The 14,685-nt window shown below is 67.1% G+C and overlaps 1 protein-coding gene across 1 annotated transcript in view; it reads right to left on the reverse strand.

Annotated features, from left to right (window-relative positions):
- The window catches only part of TP73 (tumor protein p73), a 60,913-nt gene that overhangs the window by 35,003 nt on the left and 11,225 nt on the right, over positions 1 to 14,685 (reverse strand). The window contains exons 2-3 of the mRNA XM_037828704.1: positions 11,804 to 11,898; positions 11,202 to 11,322 (exon numbers count right to left, since the gene is read on the reverse strand). Coding sequence (XP_037684632.1) covers positions 11,202 to 11,322; positions 11,804 to 11,862 — 180 coding nt within the window. The 5' untranslated portion in view covers positions 11,863 to 11,898. The remainder of the gene's footprint in view (positions 1 to 11,201; positions 11,323 to 11,803; positions 11,899 to 14,685) is intronic.

The following is a 14,685-nucleotide window of genomic DNA, read 5'->3' on the forward strand; positions in this document are numbered from 1 at the left end:
CCTGCACCCCACTTCCCTCACATCTGCCCCTCGGCAAACCCTGTAGGCTCTGACGGCCACCCCCACTGCACCCATGGCCCAAGCACCAGCGACACCCCCTGCCCTGCCTCGTGGCCCCCAGCCCTGCACCCCAAACACAGTGGGGGCTCAGAAAATGTCGCTTGGCTCCCACCCAGGCTTCCCTCGAAGCCTTTCCCAGAGGCTGCACCTTCTGCAGGAATGGGGGGCTGGCCCAGCCCCGCATAGCTCCCCACCCCGGCACACGCTCTCCGTTCTCCTGCCGAGCTGCCCTGCTCTCCTGAGAAATGACCTGTGTGCAACGAGCCGCGGGCAAGGGCCTCAGGATGGATGGACCGTGGGGACAGGACAGGATGATCCCTCAGGACCCAGCTCACGAGGACGAAGCTGCAGCCAAGACGGACCCGAGCCCCTCCCCAGAGAAAGACGAAACGAGGTGGCGGCGCCCAGCTGCCTGGCAGCCTGGTGCACAGAAACTTTGAAAACAGTGACCCAGCGGGGAGGCTGGTAGGGGTCCCTGGGCACCCACCTGAAAGAAGAAACCTGCAATCTGGGAGGTTGGGGGGGTTTCCGGTCTGGAGAAGTCAGAGAACCCAGAAGCCAGGGGTCAGTGCCCACTGTGCGGGCCCGGGCGGGGGCTGAGTGGTCTCCAGGGCTCCCCAGTCTGAGGGTGCTTCTGGGCCTGGCCTGTGCTGTGGCAGGGGGTCCGCCCTTGTTGGGAAGAGCCCCTTCGGTGTCGCGGCTGGGTCCAGGTGTGGACGGACCCCAGAGGTGGGAGCCCAGACTCAGGTGTGCTCGGCCGGCTCCTGGGAGGGAGGTCGGTGAAGGGAGGGAGGGCACGGCCGAGCCCTTAAGAGCAGCCCCCCAGCCGACGTGAGGCCCTGGGAGTGGGGCAGGGTCAGCCCCAACCCCGAGTCCAGAGAGGGAAACCAAGGCCCAAAGCCACAGCCAAGACTGACCCGGCACCCACACTCTCCGGCTGACAGCGCTGGGACCTGGTGGGGGCCCGGCCCTCCCGCACCTGGATGGGCTCACGGCACAGCCCTCACACCCCCACTGGAAAGACAGGACGGATGGACAGACGGACGGCACCCTTGCCTGGGGCCAACTCTGCTCATTCCACATTTCTCTGAAGACGCTCTGGGCCCAGGGCCGCTTGCCCCCTTGCCGTGTTTTCATTCAGTGCGGGGGCACCAGGGGCGGGACAGGCAGGCAGGGACCCCGGCCACACACTAGGAGGGTGCAGCCCCCTGCCCCCAGCACGGCCGGCCTGGGCACCGCGTCCCCCTGCCCGCGTCCCGATGCGTGGGGGCTCCGCTGATGCGGCCAGGGCGCAAATCAATGACTGCGTGACTGACCAATGAGCCTCGGTCCTCCTGGGCGCCTCAGGAAAGCAGGGGGGCCATGGCGGGGCGGCCTCGGCTGGGGAGGGGGCCCCGGGAAGGCGCCTGCTCGCCACTCGCTGCATCCTCCTGGGGGTCCCGGCCTGCTGGCTTCACTCCAGGGGAAACGCAGTTCCCATGTCCTGCCACCCCGGCTTCTCTGGGCAGGGCAGGGACGTGGCCCCAGGGCCCAGGGGCTTCTGGTTCCGGACCCCCGCCCAGGGAGGCAGCCCTGCCGCCGGCACCCGTGCTGCTGTGTCACATTCTGTGGGGGCAAGGCTGCTCCCCCAGGGCCCCAGGCTGCACAGGGGTGCCAGATGGCAGCGTCTTGGGGGAATGAATGAGTGAAGGCATGAGTGAATGAATGACAGAAGGGAGGGATGGGGGCAAGGGAAGGCCCTGCTCTCCGCTACTGCAGCTTCTCACGCTGGGCCACGCCCTTCCCCAGGTGGGCTCGGCCAGGGCGGAGAGGTGGCTGCGTTCCAGACTCGAGTTTCAGTGCACGGAGCCAGAGACCCGGTCAGGCGGTGTAGACGTCACTCGGTCAGGCAGTGTAGACGGTCACCCACATTTCCTCCACATGCCCAACCACACACGCACACTGCACTCTGCCACAGCCTTGCCTGGGAACACACCCAGACTTACAAATGCACGCACACTCATCCCAACACACACACACACGTACCTAAGACACACACACCTGTCCCAACACCCATGCACCCAACACACACACACACTCATAACACACACGCAACATCCAACACACACAGGCACACACCCAACACACATGCACACCCACACCCTCCACAACACACAAGCACATACTCATAGTCCCACATCCCCGCAACACACATGCACACACCCACAACACACACTGTCACCTACACATACATGTACCCACACGCTCATACCACAATCACTCAAACACACCTGTGCACACACCCATTCTAACCCACCCCACACTCAGGTGTTCACACCCACATAAACACATCTGCGCACACAGAAACACACATCTCTCTCCCATGTACACACACACCCTAACCAAACCCCCAGATCTTTGCGAGTTTTGCTCGAGCTCCTGTCCTCAGCTGGCAGGGCTTGGGGACAGCCTGGGCTCAGTCCCACTGTCCGTCCTGACCCTCTGTCCACTTGCCGTGTCTCCAGCGTGGCCCATGGCACCAGTGACCTGCTCTGTGGCTTCCCCGTGAGGAAGATGATGGCGAGGAGCAGCCTCCCAAGACACGGCCCGCTCAATTAGCAGCTGCTGACCCAACCCCCCAGGGCCCAGCACACCTGGAAACAAGCCCAGGTCTACGGGTTTGGTTCAGGGGACCAAGCCCACCCTGCAGCCCCCTCTCCACCCCTCCGCCAGCCCACCGCTGCCCTGGCCCTGAGGGAGCAACGGAAGCCTCTGGACTGGCTCGTGGCAAACCTCAGCCTGGGCTCCTGCACCGCTGCAAGTGAGCAGCTCCCAGGCGAGCAGGGCCCGGCTCAGGGCGGTGACAGCTGCGCACCCCGAGCCCCGGGAGCAAAGGCAGCCCCCAGGGGATGCCGGGGACGGCAGCTCGGGGATGCTGAGCCGGCGCAGAGCCACCAGCCCAGAAGCTGCAGAAGCCCCCGAGCCAGCACAGCCACCCTCGATCAGAACCCACACCCAGCGACCCCAGGGTGGTCCTCGCCCGGCCAGTGGGCGCCGGTCCCCTGAGCTGTCCCAGGACCAGCAGGTGTCCCAGAATCTGCGCGGTACCCGCCCCCAGAGCACTCAACCAGCCACCCCAGCTGGAGGAACCCGGCGAGCCGCCTCCACCACGGTGAAATCCCCCAGCCAAGACCCCCGAGAAGGACGGAGGGAAACAGGGTCCCCAAAATCAACCGGTGCACGCGTCGCACCTACCGCAGTGAAGTGCTGCATGGGGCCACTGACGTACAGCATGTTAGGTGTGCGGGGGTCCGGGCACGCGGGCGAGCTGGCACGCCACGGGCACGGGCATGGGGCCGGGGGGCCGGAGAGGGGAGGGGCAGGGTCGCGGCCGCCCGGCGGGGGGGTCCTGGCAGGAGCGGCGCGGTGCCTAGGGTGGCAGGGGCCGAGGATGCTCTGGGACATGGGGGTCGCGTGCGGGCATTCTCGCGGCTCCCCTCTCCCTGAATTCTGCCAACCTGCCGCATCTAACAACAAAACCCGCGGCCCACCCCCTTTATTCCTCATGACTATTCATCGCAGCCGGGGCAGGCCTCAGCTTGCCCAATGACACGTCGGAGCGCACCAAGGAGCCGCGGAGAGAGGGGGCGGCGGCTCCATCCTTCGGCCCCACCCCGGCCCCTCTCGAGAAGCCCCCAGCTACAGCTTTGGGGACCATGGGGATCCATCCCTGTGAGCAGCCTCTACTCACAGCACACGAGGGGGGCCCCTCGGCCCTGGAGACCTGGGTGCGCAAGGCTGGGCCACCCCAAAGGGCAGGGAAAGTGCTGCCGCCTTGAGGGACCCGTGGCAACCCCGGTGGAGAGGGCCTCCCTCCTGACCAGGGAACTTGGGGGTCCCCCAGAGAGTGGGGCCACCCCACAGGGCCCATGGCAGACCGCAGCCCTGTAACCACGGGGAGCCTGGGGACAGGAATGAGCAGCCAAGGCTCCACTCAGCAGGTTGAACCGGCAAACCCGGGGCCCAGAGGCTGCCAGCCCATGCCCGGGCAGCTGCCGGCCATGCCCTGCTCTTGCCCTGGAAATGGAGGGGCCTGGGAGGACCCCGGCCTGCAGCTGCGGCCTGGCCAGCTGTGGGCTGCATGGGGTCAGGGCCCCTCCCTCCCTCCCTGGGGAGCCTCACCCCAGCTCCGTGTCAGCCAGCCTTGGCATAAGGGGCCTCAGCCCCTTGGACCCCTGGGGGTGGGCAGGGCAGGGTAACAACAAATACAGCTCCTGCAACGGGGTGTGTGGACCGACAGGGCCCCAGTCCCCAGAGCACAGCCCCACAGCCCCAGCAGCAGCGTAAACAGCAGGGAGGTGCTGAAAGACGGCACAGAGACTCCTCTTCTTGCCACATCTCCCAAACCCCCTCCGTCTCCCGAACAGCTGGAGCAGCTGGGCCTGGGTCTGCCGGAGGGGCGCCTGGAGGCCTTGCCCACCCTGTGCCCACCATAGGCATGAGGAGATGTGCCCCAGGGCTGTTCCCCGAGGGAATGGGACAGGAGACCCCGGCCCAGGGGCCCCAGGGTCCAGGGGCGTAGGTCCTGCAAGCTTGGCCCCCGTTCTTGAACCCCACAACCCCACATGGCCTACGTCGCTCATTGTGAAAACAGGGAAAAGTGGAGGCAGTTTTGTGGACAAGTGGTCACAAAGGGGATCTACAGGGAAACCCTGGAGGGGTCTGGAGAGTGCTGAGGCCAGAGGGCCTGGGGTGGGAGGTGGCCTCCAAGATGACCCCCTGCCTGGGATGCTGCAGCCCGGGCCCCAGCCCACCCCAGGTGTGAAGCCCACCATGCACACAGGAGGGCCTGTGGGTCAGTGCAGCCCAGGGGGTGTCGCTGAGCCTTGCTCCTAGGAGGTTCTGGGGGGGGGGGGTAGGGAGCATCTGCTTTCCAAAGGCGGGGTCCCCCGAAGGGTGGGGAGGAGGCGCTGGCTGGACCCCCCAGGCCAGGTAGGAGAAGGGAGGGAGGGCCCTGGGTTCGAACCGTACCTGCCATGGCAGCGTGTGATGCTGGACAAACCTTCCCTGGGACAGAGCCCCTCCCCAGCCAAGGGACAGAAACCAGGTGAGGCTCTCAGTGCAGGGTCACCCCGGGGAAAGCAGTTGTTTCCTTAATGGCGTCGGGTTTGCAAATAACCAAAAGGTGGTGTGGAGAGAGTGGACAAAAGGGACAAAGAATGTGACGGGGTGAGAGACTCCAGGTTGGGTCCATGGGAGACGCCCAAGTGTGGGAGACTGAGACCACCCCCCAGGCCCATGCCCTGCAGAACCCCCTCCCCTTGACCGTGAGTGTGATGGGTGGCGCCCATGGTTAGAGTTCTAATGGGTGGGCGCCGAGTAGATCCAAAGGGAGAGCATCCGGGTGGGCCAGGCCTAATCAGGCGAGCCCCGAGAAGGAGGTGGAGAGGTTTGACGTGGGAGAAGGGCCCCAGCCGGAAGTCAGACCGCCGGGACATGGCGGACCCCAGGAGCTGAGAACAGGGGCCCAGGCTGACAGCCAGTGAGAAAGCAGGGCCTCGGTCCTGCAGCTGCAAGGAACAGAACCCTGCAACAGCCAGAGCCTGGAAGGGGGCCAAGCTCAGATGGCGGCAGCCCCGGCCGACACTGCCCGCAGCCTGTGAGGCCCTGTGCAGAGGCCCCAGTGAGGACACGCTGGACCCCAACCCCAGAACCCGGAAGGCAGTAAACGGGCTTCATTTTAAGCTGCCAAGTTCATGCTCATTTGTCATGCAGCATAGCTGACAAATACGCCCGGGGAGTGAGGGCCTCGAGGGGTCTGGAATCCGGCAAAGACCTCGGGCAGAGGACGGTCTGGGCTCCACGGTGACCTCAGGCACAGAGAAGGCTGAAGGATTCTCTGTGCTCCTGACCTCTGGCCTGCAGGGCCCAAGGCTGGGCCAAGGGGAAGCTGGCCCCGCAGGTGTGCCCTGGGCTGGAGGCCACCCAGTGGGAGGCCAGGGCAGGTTGGAGAGGTGCCTCACCCTGGTGGGAGCACAGAAGGCAGAGGAGCTGAGCCCCCACCATGCACACCACAATGGGGAGGAGCATGGACCCTGGCCTGAGAACTAGCATTGTCCCCACACTCTGGGGCCTCTGGACGACACAGCCTCTGCCCCAGAGCAGCACCGACTTCCTGGTGGTTTGGAGGACGGGTCAGGGGGCTGGGAGCTTCTGTCCCCGGGAAAGGGCCCCTCTCGGCTCAGCCCTCAGCGGCTTCCTCCCGGACGGCGATTGCTGGGACGGTGGGGTGGGGGCGCTGACTCCTGGGCACCTGGGCATTAGCGCAGTGCCACACTCAGCACGTGCCATCCGATGGCCCTGCTGGGCCGGTGGCCTTGTCCCACCTCGCAGGGGCGGCCCAGGTGCCCAGCGCTGGTGGTGGGTGGGCTGTGGGGTGGCGGAGTGGACCACGGTGAGCTGGGACCCCCTGCTCCTGGGCTGGCCCCGCCCCTCCTGGAGCTGCAGACCCCCCTCGGGAGGGAGGCGTCTTCCCCCCTGCCTCCGCGCCCCTGTGCCCTTGTCTGGGCTGGACGGGCTTCCTGACTATTCCGGACTGTTCCAACTCCCCCGAGTGTGCAGACAGGGCCTGTGCCCTCCCTTCCTCCGGGCCTGGGGAGCAGGGCCCCCTCCCCAAAGCCGGGAGACACGCCTTGTGGGCCCTCAGGGGTCTCGCCTCTCCCTAATACCTGAGCCCACGGTTCTAACGGCTGCGGTCCCCTGCGGGCCCTGGGCGGGGTGCCCCCCCCCCCCACGGCCACCTGTCCGCGACAGCTGCTGTCACCGCGGCGCCAGCAGCGGCGGGAAGAGGGGCGGGAGGGGGCCCCGGCGGCTGCGGGGAGGGCTGCCTGAGGCAGGGGCAGGGGAGCCTCGGAAAGGCTGGTGGGGAGGGGTTGCCTGCGCTCCCTCTGCCATCTCCTACGCCCCCTCCTTCCTCCTGAACCGTCAGAGCGTCAGGCGGGCAGGGGCTTCGGGAGGCTCTCGGCAGGGTCTGCCTGGCTCCCAGCAGTGGGTGCAGCCTCCCGCCCCCAGCTCCTGCCCCCCAGCCTGTCAGGTGCGCCACTGCCGCTCCCTGGGGGGTGCTTGGTCCTGCACGTGCTACCCACAGTCTGGGGTGGGGTGGGGGCCTGGGCACCTCCAGAACCCCCACGAGCCCCCCGACTGCACCCTCCAGGCCCCACAAGGTCCAGGGTTGGGTCACTCTTGGGCACGGCCCTTTAGATTTGGCCTCAGCCGACCGGCACCTGATCCCACGGGATGCGCATCCCAGCAGGCCTCCTCCATGTGGAGAAAGGGGCCTGTGCTCAGGGGAGACCCCCGGGGGGGCTGGACCACCTGAGCCAAAGGCCAACCCTGAGGGCGAGCATCCCCCAGGCCGGGCCCAGGAGGAAGGCGTGACGTGGGCCCTGGCTCTGGGGCTGGGGGTGGTGGGCGCCGCTGCTGCAGGTGTGCTGGGGAGGAGCCTCTGGGACTGGGCCCCTTGCCCTCGCCAGCTCACCCAGCATTTGTCACGTGCTCCCTGTGCACCGGGCCACACGGTAGGCTCCAGCCTCGGGACTCGGATCCGCTCGCGCCCCACCGTACAGACCAGGAACCGGAGGTCTCACCAAGGGCCGCTCACACAGCCAGGAAGGGGAGGGGTGGGGTTGGGCCCCATCTGGCCTCAGAGCCCCCACAACACGGCGGCTGACTGTTCTCACGGCCCGCCTGGGGGGCTGCACTCGGCTTCCCTCAGAGGCTCCCCACCAGCCCTATGGACCAATGGCTGCTGCCCAGTCCCTTCCAGCTCAGCTCCCTCTGCAGGGCCCAGGTGACAGAGGGGGTGTCAGTCCCAGGCCTGAGGCCCGAGGCCCGGCCCCTCCCGCAGGGCTGGGTGGTGGGTGCCCCGTACCCTGCACGCAGGCCCCACACGGCCTGGTCACCCCAAATTCACAGCGAGGCGCAGAGACGGGGGGACACGAGGGCATGGGTCCCGGGGCTCCAGGGGGTCCTCACAGCTACGTCTTCTGACTGTGGCGGAGATATTGCTCAGGAAACCACAGAGCTGATGGGAAGGGCTCTGCCTGATTTGACGGGAAGCCTGATGCAGATGAGGTATGGGGGGGATGGCGGACAGTACCCCATAAGAGCTGGGCCTGCCTGAGCCACGCCCCTTTCCAGGAGAAATGGGGCTGAGCCCCCTGCCCGGGCTGGGCAGATAGGGGCCAACAGCCTATCAGCACAGAGGGCAGAGCAAGCCGGGGTGGGGTGCTGCCTCTGGAGGAGGGCAGGGGTCTGGAAGGGGCAGGTGGGGGCACCCGGCAAGCACGCCCGGGGGCAGAGGGGGCCCTTGACCTCGGTTCCCAACGGCAGGGCTGACGGGGCCGGGGAACACGAGACAGCCCGAGGCCACCAGCCCAGGTCACCAGCCCAGAGGTGGGGCTAGGTCGGGACCCAGCCCCAAGGCGAGCGCAGTCCCTGTTACCTGTAGATGGGCAGAAAGGGGGTGACGGGGGCACGGGGCAGACACTCAGGCCCACCACGCAGGGCCAGGTGCTCCCCAGCACTGAGCTTCCGGGGGGACAGGGTCCTTGCAGGTGCCCTGGGGGCTTGCCTGCCCTCCACCTCCCAGTTCAGTCCAACCAAGGCTCCCTGGGTGCACCCCCACCCCAGGACCCCCCCAGCTCCCTCAGGGCCCCCTCCAGGTCCCCCACCACCCCAGCTCCAGTGCTCCGCTCCAGCACCCCTGAGCTCCCTCCAGACCCCCCCTCCAGCTCCTGCTCGGGGTCCCCACCCCCTCGGCTCCAGCACACCCCTCCGGCCCCCTCCAGGCCCCTGGAGGTCAGAGTGGCAGGGCCTCAGTGGCAGGGAGCGAGCATCAGGCTCTGCGGCCAGTGTACCCAACCCCCAGCCCCTGTGACCACCCCAAGCCAGTCCCTTCACCGCAGGTTGACGATGGCCACCCACTGCTGCCCAGGCTACTGTGAGGCGTCACGGTGGGTTTCGGCCATCTTGCGGCTCTCATGGCAGTTCCCAGGCCCAGGCTAAGTGCCCCACTGTCCCCCCGGCCATCCTGCTCCCCCAAGAATCCCCAGCTCCATGGAGCAAGCCCCTGGGCACTTGGGGCTTGTACTGGGAGCAGGTGGCTGCCTGACAGGTCGGGTGTCCTGTTTGCGGGGGTGCCAGGCCCCACCCTCAGGACCCCTGGTGGGTTGGGGGCAGCTGGTGCATCCCTCAGGCGAGGCCCAGACCTCTGGGCAGCAGACACCCCACTGAGCAGGGCGGGGAGCACATCCCACCCCCAGGGGACCCCACCTGCCCCCCACCTCCCCGAGCCAAGGACGCCCCTTCTGACATGGGGGATGGGGCCTCTCAGGGGTGTGAAACAGCTTCTGGGACAGACAGACATCCTGCACGTCTGCACTCAGGGGCTCGCCCTCTGGGAGCCAAGAGGGGCCGCAGATGTCCACGGGGGCCTGGGAGGTGAAGGCAGGACCCTCCCCTGAGAGCCGCCGGCAGTTCAGGGAGGGTCCAGGGAGGGCCTGAGGGACGGGCCCTGGCCCGGGGGGAATGTTCTAGAACTACACAGACTGGCACACCCACCCACCCTTTCCCAGCCCGTGCCTCAGCTCCCTCACCTGTAAGATGGGGCAGGAAAGGGCTGAACGTGGACAGCTTCCGAGGAAGCACAGCCCCCAGACCCAGCCTGAGGGGTTCCCAGGAGGGGACACTGGCTGCCAGAGCAGAGGACACGGGGGCCCCCGCTTTCTCCTTCCCACCCTGCACTGTTCCCCAGATGCCCGAGGTGGGTGAGCCACCCCACCCGAATGCCTCGGACTGGGCTGGGTGGGGGCGAGCAAGGACCTGGGATGGGGGTTCTCAGGGAGGGGGCTCAGGCAGGAAGGCGGAGGCTGGGCCACCATGCCCTCCCAGGCCCCAGGGCTGCCCGCACGGTCTCCCTCCTGCCGGCCCGATGCCCAATGCTGGATATCAGCGAGCCCTCCCCGGGCCACTCCGGGCCACTCCGAAGCCAGCACAGCCACCGTCCGGGGGGCCAAGGGTCCCGCTTTGCCTCCATGCTGGCCCCTTCTTGCCTGATATGTCCCTGTTCAGTTTGGGGTTTGTTTTCCCTCCGGTGCTTAGCACAGTTCCCTGGACAAGAGTCACCTGAGACACCCTGGGCCCTCGGCAACAAGCCTCGTGGGCAGACCTGGGCAGCCTGGGGGTCGGGGTGGGGGCTGCGGCAGGGCCCACCAGGGCCGGGGCTGGGCTCCCCATGACCACAGGGGAGGGCGCTGGGGGCAGCAGGCAGGGCTGGGCCTCCCTGGGCCAGGGTGCGGATACCCTCCGTGGGTGCTGCCACCTGCCAGCCCAGCTCTGGGCACAGCCAGGGCCTGGATGGCCCAAGAGGGTGGGGGCCTGGCCGCCTGGAAGCTGAGGCACTGCAGAGCTGCTCGTGCCCCTGCTCCTTCCAGCAGGGAGGGCAGGAGGAGCCCATCAGGAGGGTGGGGGGGGGGGCTCGGTGGCTGCCGCCTGCCCCCAGCCAGGCTCCCTTCCTCTGGAAACAACTTCTCACGCCTCCTTCCGGCTCCACTCCATTCCAGCCTGTCCCTGCTCCAGGGGGCGGGGACCCCATGACCCAGGCCACCGGGGCACAGGGTGGTTCAGAGATGGGCACACAACCACGTTCAGACCAAGGAGAGGCGGGTCTGCTGGACTAGGGGAAAAGGCAGGTCCTCTCCACGGCTGGGGGGATGCTGGTGGAGCCTGGTACCCTCCAGCACGAGGGGAGAGGCTGCCTAAGAACAAAGACGCCACAGGAGAAAGCAGGGCAAGGGTCAAAGAGAGGCAGCTGTTTGAGTACCTGCATCCAGCTGTGCCTGAAGCCCTTCCTTCCTCTAGATCCAGCCATGCCTGAAGCGATTCCTATACCTAGATCCAGCCATGCCTGAAGCCACCCCTACACTGGACTTACAGTTACATGAGCCGATATATTTCCTACTTTGCAATTTGTAAAGTCCTGAGAAACTCCCAGGGGAAGCAGCACATCCGAGAGCCCTTTCCCGGCTCTGCTGGGCTCCGAGTCAGGTCAGTTCACATTTACATCCGCAGCCCCCGTCCTCCGCAGAGGGTGCCCCACTCACCATGACAGACGTGGCCATGTCCTGCAGGTGGAAGGCATCCATGTCGGCCGCCGCACCGCCCACTGCCTCGTTACTCCCCCGGCTTGACTGCGGGAGGTCAAAGTAGGTGCTGTCCGGCTCCCTGGGCCGGGAAGAGGAGACGGAAGCCGTCAGCCCCGACAGGGTGTGACCCCCGACCCCCCGCCCAGGGCGTGAGAGGAGCCATTGGCTTCTCCCAGGGCCCACATCCCCTGCACCAGGAAGCCTGGGTCCGTCGCCTCCCCTCCCCTCCTGCCCACCCTGGGCTCCCACCTCCTGCCCCCCTCCCCTGCCCCCCTCTCTGGTCAGTGCCCCCAGACCTCTTCTGGACCCGCCCCCTCCCAGGAGGGGGTCCAAGGCAGAGCCTGGGTCCTGGCCCTGTGCCCAGGAGAAGGCAGCAGACCCCTGCCCGCCCCTCCCAGCCAGTGTGGGGACGGTGGTCGAGGCCCCCCAGGGTCCCTGCCAGGACCTGCCCCTCCTGTCCGGCCCAGTCATCCTGTGGGGAGGGCAGTTGGCTGAGGCTAGCCCAGGGTCCAGCCTGGGCCTGCCCCTCCTGTTCTGGCCCAGTCAGAGGAAATACTCACAGGGAGCTCCAGAGGTGTTCAAACGTGGCTCCCTCGTCGGTGGAGGTGGACCGGGACATTGTCTCCCCCGCCACGGCCCCCCGAGGGTGGTCACTCTGCGAAGGAGGAAAGAGCACATGCCCAGAAGGACCCGTGAGCACCTGGGAAAGTACATCCTCCTTCCTGTCTCCTCTCTCCTCCGTCCTCCTCGCTGGGTGGGGGAGCAGCGGGCAGCCCCGAGTTCAGATCCAGGACGGGGGTGCCCTGAGCAGGAGGAGCGTGAGCGGGGGGCCCTGTGAGCGCCAGTCCACGTCTTCACAGCGCCTGCTGCTTAATGAGCACTGGAGGACGCGGGGTGGACGCCGCCGTGGGCTGTGCGCCATGCTTGGCCCTGGGGGCTCACGGCTGGTTTTGGGGACTTCCCGAATACCCAGGGCCTGGGCACGGCAAGTGCAGGGGGCACCCCGGGGGCTGGGAGCCAAGCGGGGTTAGGGGTTGGGGGTGACGCCACCCAGCCGTTGCCTGAACCACAGGTTCCTCCTCCGGGACATTAAAATGAAAGCACTTGTGGCCCCACACGAGGCCGGAGGGGCGCAGTTGAGAAACTGCTTGGTAACTGGAGTGTGGGGTCAAAATGATGTCCGCCCTCCACACTTAGAGGGGGTCCCCGGAGAGGGGGTCCCCGGGATGGTGGGTGCCCGTATCCTGGTGCCCTGGGCCCCTGCTCTTGGACTCCACCCATAGCCTCTGCTGAAAGCCTCGTGCCCACCCCCAGCAGTCCTGGCCACCCAGGAGGAGGGGGGAGGTGGCAGCCCGGCCAGGGCACCCCTGGGGACCCTTGCCCTGAAGTGTATTGAGGGGTCCCGAGCCCACCCTCCTTGTCCCCCACCCGGACGGAGGAGGCGCCTCCCCTGGGCCAGTCTCCTGGGCCCTTGGCGAGGGGGCGTGGTGATCCGAGCGTCCCCGGCTGGCAGTGCCCAAGCAGGCAAGCCCGGACCTGCCCGTGGCCGGGGGTGGGGGGTGGAGGGCGCAGCTGCGATCTGTGGCTTTTGTCTGTCCCCAGCGGGCGGGCAGGCGCTGGTGGAGGTGCTGCAGCACACTCTCGGGGCCGCCATGTGCCAGGCCCCCGGCCACCCATCCTGCGCAGGGGGTCAGGCCACCACAGGGCCTGAGGGCTAAGAACGGACAGCCTAGGGCTGAGCAGCATGGAGGGGGTGTGCCACCGAGCTGACGCCCCTTTGGGCTTGGAGCAGCTGTGCCTGTCAGCATTCCAGCCACTTTCCAGGAGACTGAGGCTCAGAGAGGCCGAGCGACTTGCCTGAGGTCACACAGCAGCAGCGCAGGAGTGACCGGGCAGCTCCTTCTCCAGGTGGGAAAGGAATTCGCCAGTCCCTTGGTCTCTCCCTACCTCCCGCACTCGCTAGAGGGTCCACCAGGTCCTGACAAGGATTGGCCAGCGCTCCCCCCACACCTCCCGGGTCCAGAAGGCCTCCCCCTCCTGCACATGTCAGGGGTGGAGCCGCCCTAATTTAGAAGGGGATAGACCCCCTGGAGACAGCCCTGCGAGGGGCCTGGGGAGAGGCCACCAAGCAGAGGTCCCACCTCTGCCCCTTCGTGTGGCTGTTCCCTTTTGGGTACGCAGCAATTAGCCAGGGTGGCTTCTTGGTGCACGGCCAGGGGTGAGGGGGTCCCAGGCAGGGTGTGTGGGGGGCCCTGAAGGGAGCGGGGGGCCGGGGACCGGGGAGGGCCCAGGTCTGGGAGGACAAGCCCAGGAAGCTTGTCCTGGGGTCAGTGGGTCCCACTCCCTTCACTTTGCCGGCAGCCACTTCGAGCCCAGAGAAGGAAAACAACGTGGGAAACTCAAGTCACAGCAAATGGGGACAGCACCCTCTTCTCCACACCCTGCGCAGGGTCCCCACGGCCCTGCTGCCAGCACCTGGGGGAAATGAGTTAGTGTGGGAAGCCCGCCCACCCCTGCCAAGCAGGCTAAGGGACGCGAGGGGCCCCTCACCTGGCTCCCACCCTCCAGCCCCTGCACCCTGGAATAACCGGGGACATGGGACCCCTGGATGGGGTGGGGTTTGGCGGCTGACTCTGGAGAGCCTGATGGGCCCCGGGCCCTGCCATGCTCCCCAAGCCTGGCTTCACTCTGAGCTCACTGGGCTCTGCGCTGACCTCGGCTGGCTGTCAGGACAAGGCCCACGAGCGCCCGGCCCTCAGGGGAAGCGAGAGGGGAGAGCAGGGCACCGGCCCACCCCGCGGATCCTCACAGCCAGGACGGGGTGGCAGAGCACACAGACTGGGAGGCTGCAGGTGCCCCCCACAAAACAGGTGCTCAGGGGTCCCCGGGGGTGCACGACGCAGGGGTCACCCAACTCCAAGGGGATCAGCAGGTGGTTGTGCTCAGCAAATCCTGCATTTTCCGCCCCAGTTACACCCACTACCCAGGGCTCCTTCCCGCTCCCCGTCTGAGCCATCTGCGCCTCGGCCCTGGGACGCCCCACACCCCTGCCGTCCGCCTGACAATGGCACCTCCCTGTCAGAGGCCCTCCCTCCAGGGCCCCAAGACATGTAGGGTGACCCCAAGTTCCTCACCATGGTCCGCAAGGCCTCGGGTGTGTGCCACCAGCTCCCCTATCCCCCCATCTCCACAGTGCGGCTTCCTGGCTTGGGAAGCTGCCCTTTCGCCCAGAACCCCACAGGCCCCTTCTCAGCATCTGGGTCCCAGCTCAGAAGCCACCCCCCTTCGAGAGGCCACCCCGGCGTCCAGCCACACCCTGCCCCCCCCACTCTTTCATGACCCCGTCGCTGCCTTATCTGCAATGCCCCCGCTCCCCAAACTCATCCACCCGCACCCTGGGGGTCCCGAGCCTGGGCGCAGGGCTGGCCAGAGAGCACTCAGT

This window comes from Choloepus didactylus, chromosome 2 (genome assembly GCF_015220235.1).
Source record: "Choloepus didactylus isolate mChoDid1 chromosome 2, mChoDid1.pri, whole genome shotgun sequence".
Classification (NCBI taxonomy): Eukaryota; Metazoa; Chordata; class Mammalia; order Pilosa; family Megalonychidae; genus Choloepus; species Choloepus didactylus.